The sequence below is a fragment of the Rhinatrema bivittatum genome, chromosome 15 (genome assembly GCF_901001135.1).
Source record: "Rhinatrema bivittatum chromosome 15, aRhiBiv1.1, whole genome shotgun sequence".
Classification (NCBI taxonomy): domain Eukaryota; kingdom Metazoa; phylum Chordata; class Amphibia; order Gymnophiona; family Rhinatrematidae; genus Rhinatrema; species Rhinatrema bivittatum.
The window spans coordinates 26,655,267-26,668,962 of record NC_042629.1 but is presented as its reverse complement, the minus strand read 5'-3'; the positions used below and the strand labels follow the sequence as shown (position 1 = coordinate 26,668,962).

Genomic DNA, 13,696 nt, shown 5'->3' with positions numbered 1-13,696 from the left:
AGATGTTCCAAGAGTTGTTTTTGCACTATTTTCTCTGTGAGTTTTGCTAAAAAAAGAGATATTGGTCTGTAATTATTAAATTCTAGGGCATCAAGCGCTGGCTTTTTTAAAATTGGTTTTACAATTGCGCTTTTTAGTAACTGAGGATAGATACCCTCTTGTAGGGATAAGTTAATGATTTTTGCGATGGGGGTTGAAATATCATCAACCACATTTTTAAGAGTAGTGATGGGAATACTATCAATCGGATGTGATGCCGGATTCATATTTCTAATGAGTTTGTTAACCTCATCAGTGGAAACAGTGTCAAAATTCGTCCATTTAGTTAAGTCCCTCATGCTCAAATAGATGGAGAAGTTGCTGGTGATATCAAGTCCTGCAGTTAATTTTTCCACTTTTTGCTTGAAAAATTGATCTATATCATTGCATTTAGATTCAGGTAAAGTATGATTAACGTGGTCAGTATTATTTGTAAGGGTTTTAATAGTATTCTAGTATTCTAGTATTATGGAGGTAATTTTGGATTTTTTTTTACTGTAAAATTGTTTTTTGTATTGTTGATTAGTTTTTTGTAGTAAGCAAGACATCTTCTATATGCTAAGTTGGGGATGGTTGGCGATTTCCTCAGGGTTTTCTTTACTGTTTTAATTTCTATACTATACCAGGGTTTATGATTGCTCTGCAAGGTTATTACTGTTTTGGTTAAGACAGGGCTTAATTTATCTGCTATGTTGTTCAGGTTATCAATCCAGGACTGTGTGGCATGACCAGAATCTGAAAAATCTATATGTTCATTGGTGTGTTCTATTTCACTCAAAAAATCTTCTGTTTTTTATTGGTAGACGAAAGGAAAATGTTTTGACTGTTTTTGATAGTAGATATTACAGAAAAAGTGGGTGATGATTGAATTAGAAAATGATCCGACCAAGGTACTTGTATATATGCTATGTTTGAAGTGCTATCCATTTTGAAATTTGTAAATATTAAATCTAATATATGGCCTGCCTTATGGGTCAGCTCAGTTGTAATGAGTTCAAAGCCTAGAGCAGCTAATGATTCAACGAGAGTATTACAGGTTGCAGATCTCGGGTAAACATTCATATGCAGATTGAGGTCTCCTAGTATAATTGCCGGTTTTCCAGGTTCCAGTTCATTGACAAATAGGTCCATAATGGGAGAAATATTGTATTCTAATAAGCCAGGTGGACAATACAGTAAACTGATTTGCAACAAGTTAGAATTAAAGAAGGCTACTTCATAAGGTTGTACAATGTTTGCAGGTCTTAATTTTGATCCTAATTCTTTTTTGGCGATGAGCATTAAACCACCTCCTTTCCTACTTGGACGGGGAATTGAAAATATAGCGTAATCAGGAGGTGCTATTTGATTAATTAATACTGTGTCCATCTTTTTTAGCCATGTCTCTGTTAGAGCAAAAATAGTAGGTTTCATTTGTTCCAAAAGATCTGATATAATTACAGTCTTTTATGTTAATGAGCACGACCTGCTCACTCCTTTACCTGTCAGCACGTAGTCATACTGGTTAACATTGTTCAGTTTCAGACCGTCGTAGAGTTCATGAAGTTCATCTGCATTTAAAACTTGTCCCTTCCAGTGTGTGTAACCTAAACCAGGAGAAAAGAGAATTCATCAGCAATCAGAGAGACAAGGGAACAGGAGTGTGAGTTAAAAAAAGCACTTATGCAAAGGAGAAAAGGGAGGCCATTCTAGCTCTTTGGGACAGAAAAAAAGAGAACCCTCCACTGCAAATGATAAGTTATGTGATGGATTAGGGAAGACACAGGCATACTGAATGCAGGGGGCAGGAGGACGAGAAGCAGGTAAGGAGATCAGGTGGAGTATGCAGAAGCAGTCCCTCCGATAAGCCACATGCTCAATTCTAGTCAAATCTGAGAAAGTATAGGAATCTTTCACCCATAATTCAGTCCATTTTCTTCTTACATGCATCTCAGAATCAGAAGGGAAAAAAAGTTTTTAAAGGCCTTTTTTCAGATTTTTCATATGTATCCTTTTGCATTATTGAATATGAGCTCCTACTGTCTAAACTGTAAGGATGAGATGGGGCAGAATCAACAAAAGCAGCATGGCAGTGTATTCATATACATGTGCACATGTAGCTTAGTCAGCTTCTTCTGTACCATCTCCCAATCACTCTATTCAAGCTTTTTCCTCTCTTCCTCCCAATTTAAACAAACATAGCACAGAGGACAAGTTGAAGAAAAAGTAAGCTGCAGCTTTATTATCCAAAATGAGCAATACAATTTTCCATTGGTTTAATACAGTACTTCCTAACCATTCAAGAACAAGGGACACCTACATTAACAAATACATTGTGTGACCCAAAAACTTCCATAGGGCAGGCAATGTGGATGTAGAGAGGATGCAGTGCACGTGGTGAGGATATATATAGTCAAAAGAACAGCTAAGAAGAACTCTCTTCCAAATTTTAAAAGAAAAGGAAGCAAGGGGGCAGAGACACACATGACCCTGTCACAGTGGACCAGACTTCCCTCTATACACAAGTACAGGAGAAGGGAGAAGTCCCTGCAATGCAGGCAGCCGGCTCAGTTAGTTACCTTGGCTGCCACACATGCCTGCCAGAGCTCTTCCTCTGCTGATGTTCCCAACACTCAGAATAAGTCACATCCAGTGCTTAATGCACATTTTCCACATCTCACTCAGCCTGGGGATTTACATTTACTAAAATGTATTGATTGCTTAACACAAGAAGACCTAAGCGTTGTACAATACAAACATTCAAATTCAAAAGGTTTAAACAAAAACATTATAAAACAAATGCTAAACTACTAAGTTCCTAAAGCTCAATCAGCGCTGGGAAACATTTGCATAAAGGTGTCCTAGGCCTAATAATTAGCCTTTGTCTATGAGTAGTGCCTGAAGAGCAGGGACATTGTGTTTATAGGCAGGCAGGCAGGTTTATCTCTGAGCCAAAGAGAAATCCCATTTTGGCTTCCTTGTGTAAAGCTTCTTGTTTTTTCCCCACGATGGAGGCCATTCAAGAATCGATTAATATTGAGTGGGGCGCCCCAGAGGCTAATTTCAAAGGGGGTCAGGTTTTGGAAGGCCTGTAGATCCAGTGGTAAGAGAGCGCTTAAGTTTTCCAAAGGTAGATGCATTTGTGTGTGCAGTCTCCAAGTGGACCACTATTCCAGTGGAAGGAGGAGTAGCCTTCAGGGATGCTCATGATAAAAAGATTGAGTCTATCCTAAAGCAAGCATTTGAAGTGGTGGCAATGACCTTGCAGATTGCTTCGTGTTGTTCCTTGATGTCTTGCTCTTGTTTGCTTCTCTCCCAGGAGGTTGATGACTCTAGGGTAAACTCCAGGGCAGTTAAGTAATCAGCTGCTGCCTTCTTAGCAGATGCGGGCTGTGATTTGGTCCGCACTTCAGTTATGGTTGAGAAATTGGTTGGCCGATGGCAACCTCCAAGGCTTACCACCAAATTGCCCTTTAACGGCTTGCTTTTGTTTGGCAGTGAATTGGAAAAACTGGCCAGTAAGTGGGGTGAATCTCCAGTTCCTCATTTGTAGGCGCAGCGCTCCTTTACTATGAGAGGTTGTGCTACTGTTGGCCATATCTGTCCAAACAGAAGGAATCATGTTACCCATTTGCATTGCTCACTGCAGCTGCTCGTCCTCAAAGAAAATGAGAAGATTAGATGAACAGTCTGAGGTTTATATTGAGAGACTGGGCTCCAGCTAACTTAGCCGGATAAATGTATCTGGTTTTCTTTTACTGGATATTCAGCAGTGCAGACATGACACTGAATATACCTGGCTATTGGAAAGTTAGCTGGATAAATGTATCCAGTTATTTTTAGGTCTGCTTTCAGGCAGGCTTAAAGTTAGCCAACACTAAATAGCATTTATGGAGCTAACTTAGCCAGATTAGTGGAGTTGCCCCTGGAACATATCCAGGTTATCCAGCTAAATTTCAGCCGCCTAACTACTTAGCCGCAAAGCTCAGAGGCATTCATTGTGGAGGAATTTTCAAATCCCATCATTTGTCTAGCTAACACTTAGCGATAAATATGGACTTCTGGGGGCTTTACTGCTATTAATTTACAATAAACATACCTGCCATATTTCTCATCTTCTCTTTTATCACTGAATAGCAACATTACATTAATATACAGCACTAGCTTCATAGCAAATCCCACCACAGTCATCTTGGAATTAAGAATTGTGCCCAAACAGTTGGATTTCCTGAGATCAATGGAGTCCAAAAATAGCAGCATATGCCTCCCTCTGCCTGAGTCCCAATGATACTTTGCTCCATAATTCACACGTTTTTTTAATGTTTGCCAGGATCTTAGTATACCACTTTTGTGCCCCTCTATCCTTAAGTACTTTCCTGTTGCCCTTCCTCTATGCAATTTCCCCTTCCACTGCTTCAAAACCAACTCCTCCCCTGATACCTCCCGACACCTTCAACTTAAGAAGGAACTGGTTTCTTCATGTTTTGTTTTTTTTTACCTGTATGGTTTGAAAATTGGACAGAGTTCACAGTGTCAACTTCAAATCCCAAAACCTGAAATACAAAATAAAAAAATAAATATGGTTTTCCTATTCAGAGTACTATGTAGCAATATAATTACAAAGGATAACATTTTCAGCAGCTCATGAGGACTAAAGTTTATGTGTACAAAATACATGCAGATTTTAGTCCGAATTTTCAGAGTGGACTTATGCACATAAGTGAAAACTGCCATGTATACATAGAAATGGAACTGACATACATGCACACATTTATACTTGCTCGCAAGCAGGTGTAAATGTAGCTATATGTGCATACTTTGGAAAATTGAAAGTATGCACATGCATGGTTACCCCACCTCTACTCTTCCCTCTCCAAGAATGCCTTTTAGTAGTGCACATAAAAGAACAAGCAAAAATGATAACTGGAGGTAGGACAGTAAAGAAATCTACTGCAACAGCATTTAACTTTCAAAAGGAAAACTATGATAAAATGAGGAAAATGGTTAGGAAAAACTGAAAGAAGTAGTGTATTAGTATAGGAAAAAGTGGACGTGAAGTTATTTCAGTGTTCAGCCATAGGGACACATAGGTCCCATTTTGTGTGAAAGCATGATCAGCAGTCAGTGATGGTAAAATGACAAATGCAATGCATATTGTAAGATGACGAAAGAGGAAGTAGGTAAAAAGAACAACATATTCCATTGCTATAGTACAAGGTCAGCATTGTAGCTCATTTGGAAAGTATTTATTTGGACTTTCTGTCAGAAAAGATAATGGAACTTAGTATTGCTAACACGCATGTGCAAGGCTGAAAGCATAAAAGCAGCAGCCACAGGAAACTGGGTTGAATCTCTGCCAAACGTTGATATAGACCACCTCAACAAGACTAGCTCCTCAACAAACCTGGATCCCCAGTACCGCCTAAATCCTCCAAAAGAGACCTGCTTGCAGAGACATCATCTAGAGTGTTTCAAGGATGCTCAACCATGAAAACGTTTGTTAGGCCATTTGTACATACTTATTCCTTTAGCTGGGGAAAAATATTTGCATTGCTCACTCTGCATATATAACCTGCTTTTCTAGTTTGTACTGACAGTCATTCTCATAAGTGAATGATTCATCTTATTACATCTGGCAAATACACATACATATACTATATATATATATATATATATATATATATATATATATATATATATATATATTTATTTTAATTTTTTCTATACCGGCATTCGTGATAATATCACATCAAGCCGGTTTACAATAAACAATGGGTGATAACCGGAACAGAGAACGAAATAATATGAACTATACATAATATAGATGCAGTTACAATAAACAAGGAGACGTACAACTAGGAGCAAGAAGAAGACAAAATAGAAACTTTAACAAAGTGAATAAACCTGTAGAATGGAGGAATTTCCAAAAATGGATGTTTGAGATTTACAATGAATTGTATATATATATACAAGCCGTTAAGCCCGTTAAAATGGGCTACATCCCTCTGTCTCTCACCTCCCCCTCATTCTCTCTCCCCTCCACCCCCTACCTCCCTCCCTCTCACCCACTCCTCCCACTCAGTCCCTCCCTCCCACTCAGTCCCACTCCCTCCTCCCTCCTTCTCTCAGTCCCACTCCCTCCCCCCTCTCCCTCAGTCCCACTCCTTCCCTCTGTCCCACTCCCTCCCTCTCTCTCCCTCCCCCCTCTCCTTCCCTCTGTCCCACTCCCTCCCTCTCTCTCCCTCCCCCCTCTCCCTCAGTCCCACTCCCTCCCTCCCACTCACTCCCACTCCCTCTCTCTCCTCCCCTCTCACTCAGTCCCCCAATCTCTCTGTCAGTCCCCTCCCTCCTCTCTCTCCTCCCTCGCTGCCAACCCCGCCGTTAAGCCGTTAAAAAGGGCTACAATCCCTCTGTCTCTCACCTCCCCCTCATTCTCCTCTCCCCTCCACCCCCTACCTCCCACCCACTCCTCCCTCTCCTCTCACTCAGTCCCTCCCTCCCACTCAGTCTCACTCCCTCCCCCCTCTCTCCCTCCCTCTCACTCTCCCTCAGTCCCACTCCCTCCCCCTCTCCCTCAGTCCCACTCCCTCCCTCCCCACTCTCCCTCAGTCCCACTCCCTCCCCCTCTCACTCTGTCCCACTCCCTCCCTCTCTCTCCCTCAGTCCCTGACTCCCTCAGTCCCACTCCCTCCCCCCTCTCCCTCTATGTCCCACTCCCTCCCTCAGTCCCACTCCCTCTCTATCTCCCTCCCCCCTCACTCAGTCCCACTCCCTCTCTCCCTCTCACTCAGTCCCACTCCCTCTCCCTCTCTCTCCTCCCCTCTCACTCAGTCCCTCCCTCTCTCTGTCAGTCCCTCCTTCTCTCTCTCCTCCCTCGCTGCCGCCGCCGCCGCTGCCACCCGCCGCCACCGGACGCCACCCGCCACCCAACGCCGCCGCCGCTGGACGCCGCCATGCCGCTGCCACCCGCCGCCGCCGCTACCACTGGACGCCGCCGCCGCCACCCAATGCCGCCGCCGCCGCTGCCTCCCGCCGCCGCCACCACCGGACGCCGCCACCACCCAACGCCGCCGCCGCTGGATGCCGCCATGCCGCTGCCACCCGCCGCCGCTACCACCGGACGCCGCCACCCAACGCCGCCGCCGCTGCCGCTGCCACTGGACACCGCCATTGTTTTTTCTTTTTTTCTGACGCTGGCTCAGACCGACGTGCTCGCCCGCACATGCGCGGTAGAGCTGGTCTCTACTGCGCATTTGCGGCACGTCGGTCAAGCTTCGTTTATTAGTATAGATATATATATATATATACATACACACTCATATAATCTATACAGTGGTTAGTGGCTATTATTATCATTAGGGAGGGGGGTTAGGTTATTTCCAAGTGAGAGTGTCTCCGACTTCTTTCTCTCACAAAAACTCCCACTTGGTACTACCGAGACAAGCAGCTACATAGGCTAAGAGTTTATATCAGGTATGGACGCTGTTTAAAAATACCATCTTGGAAGCCCAGAGCAGATGTATTCCACATATTAGAAAAGGTGGAAGGAAGACAACAACTACAAATATGGTTAAAAAGTGAGCTGAGAGAGGCTATAATAGCTAAAAGAACATCTTTCAAGAAATGGAAAAGGGATCCGAATGAAGAAAACAGGAAACATAAGCACTGGCATGTTAGATGCAAAGCATTGATAAGGAAGGCAACAAGGAAATTTGAAAAGAAGCTTGCAGTGGAAGCAAAAGCTCATAAAAAACTTTTTCAGTTACATTTGAAGTAGAAAGCCTGTGAGGGAGTCAGTTGGACCATTAGATGATCTTCACTGAGGAAGATCAAAGCAAAGAATGCCAGAAATGATATTCAAATGTGAGGATTCAGCAGAACTGAAACAAGGCACCTAGAATATGTAATGGGTTAAATTGACAAAATAAAGAGTACCAAGTCACCTGGGCCAGATGGTATACATCCCAGAGTGCTAAAAGAACTGAAAAATGAAATTGTGGACCTGCTATTAGTAATCTGGAAACTATCATTAAAATGGTTTATAGTACTTGAAGACTGGAGGGTTGCCAATGTAATGCCAATTTTTAAAAAGGGATCAAGGGGTAATCCAGGAAACTACCCGCCAGCAAGTCTGATGTCCATGCCAGGCAAAATGGTAGAAACTATTATAAAGAACAAAACTGCTGAACATACAGATAAGCATAGTTTAATGGGACAAAGCCAATATGAATTTAGCCAAGGGAAGTCTTGCCTCACCAATCTGCTAAATTTCTTTGAGGGCATAAACATGTGGATAAAAGTGAGCCAATTGATATAGTGTATTTGGATTTCCAGAAAGCACTTGACAAATTCCCTTAAGAGAGACTTCTTAGGAAATTAAAAAGTCATAGGATAGGGGGCAGTGTCCTATTGTGGATAGGGAACTAGTTAAAAGATAGAAGACAGAGAGTAGTGCTAAATGGTAAATTTTCCCAATGGAGAAATGGTGAATAGTGGAGAGCCACAAGCATCTGTTCTGGGAGCCTGCCTTTTGATATATTTGTAAATGACCTGGAAATGGGAACAACAAGTGAGATGATCAAATTTGCCAATGACACCAAATTATTCAAAGTTGTTAAATCATAAGAGGATTGTGAGAAATTGCAAGAGGACTCTGCAAAACTGGGAGACTGGGCACGCAAATGGCAAATTAAATTTAATGTGAACACATGCAAAATGATGAACTTAGGGAAGAGTAATCCAAATTATAGCTACACAATGCAAGTTTCCACATTAAGAATCTCCATTCAGGAAAAGAATCTAGGCATCATAATTGATAATTTGTTGAAATCTTCTGGTCAGTGTGCAGTAGCAGTCAAGAAAGCAAACAATGCTAGGAATTATTAGGGAAGGAATGGAGAATAAAACAGAGAATATCATAATGCCTCTATATCGCTCCATGGTGCGATCTCATCTTGAATATTGTGTGCAGTTCTGGTGACCACATCTCAAAAAACGATATAGCAGAATTAGAAAAAATACATAGAAGGGCAACCAAAATAAAGGGGATGGAACAATTTCCCTATGAAGAAAGACTAAAGAGGTTAATGTTTGGGTACTTGCCAGGTACATGTAACTTAGATTGGTGATTGTTGGAATTAGGATGTTGGGCTTGATGGACCCTTGATCTGACCCAGTATGGCATATCTTATATTCTTAAAATGAGAGAAAATATCTTTTATTCAATGCATAATTAATCCATAAACTGCTATTAATTAATAAGACATAGTAGCTTGAGATTTTTTTTTAATGTTTGCATCTTGCCAAGGCAAGTCTTGCCTCACCAATCTGCTTCATTTTTCTGAAGGGGTTAATAAACATGTGGATAAAGGTGAACTGGTAAATGTAGTGCGTTTGGATTTTCAGAAGGCGTTTGACAAAGTCCTGCTTCAGAGGCTTCTAAGAAAACTATAAAGTCATGGGATAGGAGGCAAAGTCATTTCGTGGATTACAAACTGGTTAAAAGACAGGAAACAGAAAGTAGGATTAAATGATCAATTTTCTCAGTGGAAAAGGGTAAACAGTGGAGTGCATCAGGGATCTGTACTTGGACCGGTGCTTTTCAATATATTTATAAATGATCTGGAAAGGAATACGACGAGTGAGGTTATTAAATTTGCGGATGATACAAAATTATTCAGAGTAGTTAAATCACAAGCGGATTGTGATAAATTACAGGAGGAATCTTGCGAGACTGGAAGACTGAGCATCCAAATGGCAGATGAAATTTAAATGTGGACAAGGTGATGCATATAGGGAAAAATAACCCATACAGTAGTTACATGATGTTAGGTTCCATATTAGGAGCCACCACCCAGGAAAAGGATCTAGGCATCATAGTGGATAATACATTGAAATCGTCGGCTCAGTGTGCTGCAGCAGTCAAAAAAGCAAACAATGTTAGGAATTATTAGGAAGGGAATGCTGAATAAAAAACAGGAAATGTCTTAATGCCTCTGTATCGCTCCATGGTGAGACCACACCTTGAGTACCGTGTACAATTTTGGTCGCCGCATCTCAAAAAAGATATAGTTGCAATGGACAAGGTACAGAAAAGGGCAACCAAAATGATAAAGGGGATGGAACAGCTCCCCTATGAGGAAAAGCTAGAGAGGTTAGGGCTGTTCAGCTTGGAGAAGAGAGATAGCTGAGGGGGGATATGTAGAGGTCTATGAAATCATGAGAGGTCTAAAATGGGCAAATGTGATCTACTTAATATTTTGGGTACTTGCCAGGTACTTGTAACCTGGATTGGCCACTGTTGGAAATGGGAAGCTGGGCTTGATGGACCCTTGGTCTGATCCAGTAAGGCAGCTTATTATTTTCTTATAAGCTGCTTTTTGCCTACAGGAAAATTGTTGTTCTTTATAATTCCGCAATCTTCTAATCTGCCATGATTTCTTTTCTAAGGTTATGGCTTCATGAAGAGATCTAATACTCTACCGTACACAACTCTTCCAAAAGAGAATAAAATTCTCTCTCCAATTTCCAGCACGCCTCAGGGTTTTCTATAAAGCGGAAACCAGAATACTATCAGCAAGGATGCAAAGGCCTTCATGGCACAGCTGTAAATTTAGTCTCTTATTTGGTATGTTACTGCTACCTTGTGGTCTGTGCTAGTTTAAAGGAGTTGTTCATCTTTGCTGTTTGCTACTGCATTGCTGTGGAGCCTCTCTCTGAATGAGATGCTTTTGATTTAAAAGGGCAACTGAGCAACTTGCTTCAGGTTGGCTCTATGTCACAACAAGGCCTGCATCTCTAACAACTTGTCTTATATGAATTGTTCAAGTTAATATCTGTTCTCTTAATGTACATGGGTCGCATTCACCCATCAAAAGAAAGAAGGTCCTAATGCAGCTATGCAAAAAGAAAGCCAATATGGGGGCCCTAAGATGGCCGACCCTACATGCTGACTGTTGGAGCGCTCCATCGAGGTTAGCCGAATTACTTATCAAAATGCCTCATTCTGTGAGGAAAAGGAGAGCAAGAGAAAAGGAAACCCTACCCTTACCTGTTTCAACGATATCGGGCCCGATGGATGACCACGTGGGACAGAGAGAAGTGGAGCCAGGAGTGAGCTCGCTGGGAGAAGATCGGGAGGAAGCATTACCCGACACCTCCCCTGAGCTACAAATAACGCTGTCCCCGGTGTATCGGGTAGTGCCGGCGAATCCGGCTGAAGACAGGCTCTTGGAACAACTGACATCTGAGGGGGCAGTTCGCATGCCTGAATGGTGAGAGGGACGCACTGAAGTTTGAATAGAGTCTCTTACTCTTCAGCAAGCACTGGCGAGGATACCAGCAGAGTTGGGTCTTTGCCAGTATCTGGAGAGGAATTTGAACTTCCAGAGATGAAAAAAAAAACAGTTCTGGTAAGATCTCCAGAGATTACCTTGAATTCAATATGGGAAGCCTTACAAGCTTTAAATAAAAATTTATACAATTAAATGGTGCCTGTATATAAGTTTATGGGAAATTTTGGATCGCGATTAAATGAGGTGGAAAAAGAATTAATGGAAACTAAAAACTATTGTTTCAATGGAAGAGGCAAATAAAGAAAAATCTGAAATGTATCTTTCCTTGTTAAAAGAAAACCAAATGCTTGCCTCAAGGATGGAACAGTTGAAAAATCAGATCAGAGCTCAGAACCTCTGATTTATAAATTTTCCTAAGGACCAATTCACATCTCCCAAACAAACACCGCTGAGATCTTATGAGTATTTGAATCTTTTTACAAGAAGCTATACACTGTTGAGGATTATTCCTCAACATAATGTTGAGCACGGCCTCGAGAGGCCTTGCATTCTGTTGAGAAGGGGGTGTTTAGTGTGCCCTTGGGCCTCAGCCCGACCCGTCCAGGACCGAACCAAGGGTTGACCGCATGCTCCAGCATGGCTGAACACGGTCTTACCCTCTGCCAGGCCTGCAGGCTCCCAGAGCCAACAACATGTGATGTTGGTAGGGGAACAGTCCTCCGACTGTTCCGAGCCCTTTTGGACCTGCCGCTTGATCGGCATTAGAGCAGCATGCCTGGCCTGAGGTTGACACATAGACAGGACTATGACTGATGCGACGGCATCTCGGACAAGACTGGGCTGATGCGACGGCATCACAAGCATGACGAGGAACTTGATCCAAACAAGACAAGACATAAGGCAGGAGGACATTGGCACTGTCTCTCAGGGCGCCCTACACAGTCCACCTTCACAGGCAGACCCAATGGGCTGGTCACAGACCACCCTGTCCCACTACTGAGAACGGGATGAGTGCAGGGCAGACCCAGGAAAGGAGGAACTCCAATGACGAAGCCTGTGTCATCTGAAGCTTCCCCCAAGGCTGGCGGGAACAGACGCTCCAGGGCACAGGGACAAATCCCACCTGTTGGCCACTCCTAGGCCCAACAGGTCAGAAGGCCCGGAGCTCATGACGAAGACGCAGGGAAGAACATCCTGGCAGGCAGACACAATAGGATGAGGAAGATCATGGCGGAACATCAGAACATGGTCAGGGACCTCAAGCAAAACATCAAGACACGAAGACGTGGTACGAAGGCAGACGAGACGAGGAGTTCCACGAAGAACAGAAGACCTTACAAGGCTCTGGCAGGCGGGAGCCTCCAGAGGGAACTCACGCTGATGCAAGTCCAAGACAGAATGAAGTTGAAGTCCTTTTATAGGGCTGCAGACCGGCGACTCCCTGGGGGGAGTTTGGCAGGCCCACGCCTAGCTGGCCCAATAACTACGGAGAAGTGCTGCAGGCCGGCCCCTAGGGAAGGGTGTGGCTCAAACCAGGAAGTCCATGCAAGCACAAGCAGCCTCAGGCAGGCCCCACGACATCAAGGCCTCCCAGGCCCTGGAGCAAATCCTGGACAGTTCGCAGGCGAGGCCCTGGCTTGGAGCGGCCTCCAGGAAGAGGTAAGAAGCCTCCCGTAGCCCAGCTACAGGAGGGTTCATAACACATAAAAATCTTGGCATCTATCCTGACCAGTAGAATTAATAATTTCATCTGACCAAACGAGATTCATGAAAGGGTGTCATTCATCTTCTCATTTGTTGAAGGCATTGTTGGCCCTTCAGTCAACCAGATTGGAGGCTAAAGATGGCCTGCTGGACAGTCTGGACGCTGAGAAGGCTTTTGACCAGGTAGAGTAGTCAAATTTGTAATGAGTGTTGAGGCAATATGGATTTGGAGACCAATTTATGCAGTGGGTACAATTACTAAAGGCTGACCCTACAGCCCAAGTACTGGTCAAAGGTGCTTTGCCAAACAAATTCATCTTACCCAGGGAAACTAGACAGGGCTAGCCCCTTTCTCCTTTATTATACATTTTAACACTAGAACCGTTGCCTATTAAACAGTAAAATAAGGCTTTCTTTCAAGGTATCCCAAATGGATGGCAAAGTATTAAATTGAGTTTATTTGTTGACAGAATTCTTACCTTTTATTGGAAATCCTATGATTTGACTCGCAAAAAATATTCAAGATATACAAAGTTCCAGTTCATTTTCAGGTCTGAGAATCAACTATGGAAAATCAGAAGCATTTCCCCTAGACGATAGATGGAATGGCCCTTTTCAGTTAAGATAGAGCTTAAACACTATGCGCTATCTGGGCATTTGGCTCGCGCATTCAGAAGGTG

General features: G+C 43.0%; 1 protein-coding gene across 1 annotated transcript in view; it reads right to left on the bottom strand.

The window, feature by feature from the left end:
- The window catches only part of PDXK (pyridoxal kinase), a 178,660-nt gene that overhangs the window by 151,328 nt on the left and 13,636 nt on the right, over positions 1 to 13,696 (bottom strand). The window contains exons 2-3 of the mRNA XM_029578220.1: positions 4,517 to 4,571; positions 1,521 to 1,625 (exon numbers count right to left, since the gene is read on the bottom strand). Coding sequence (XP_029434080.1) covers positions 1,521 to 1,625; positions 4,517 to 4,571 — 160 coding nt within the window. The remainder of the gene's footprint in view (positions 1 to 1,520; positions 1,626 to 4,516; positions 4,572 to 13,696) is intronic.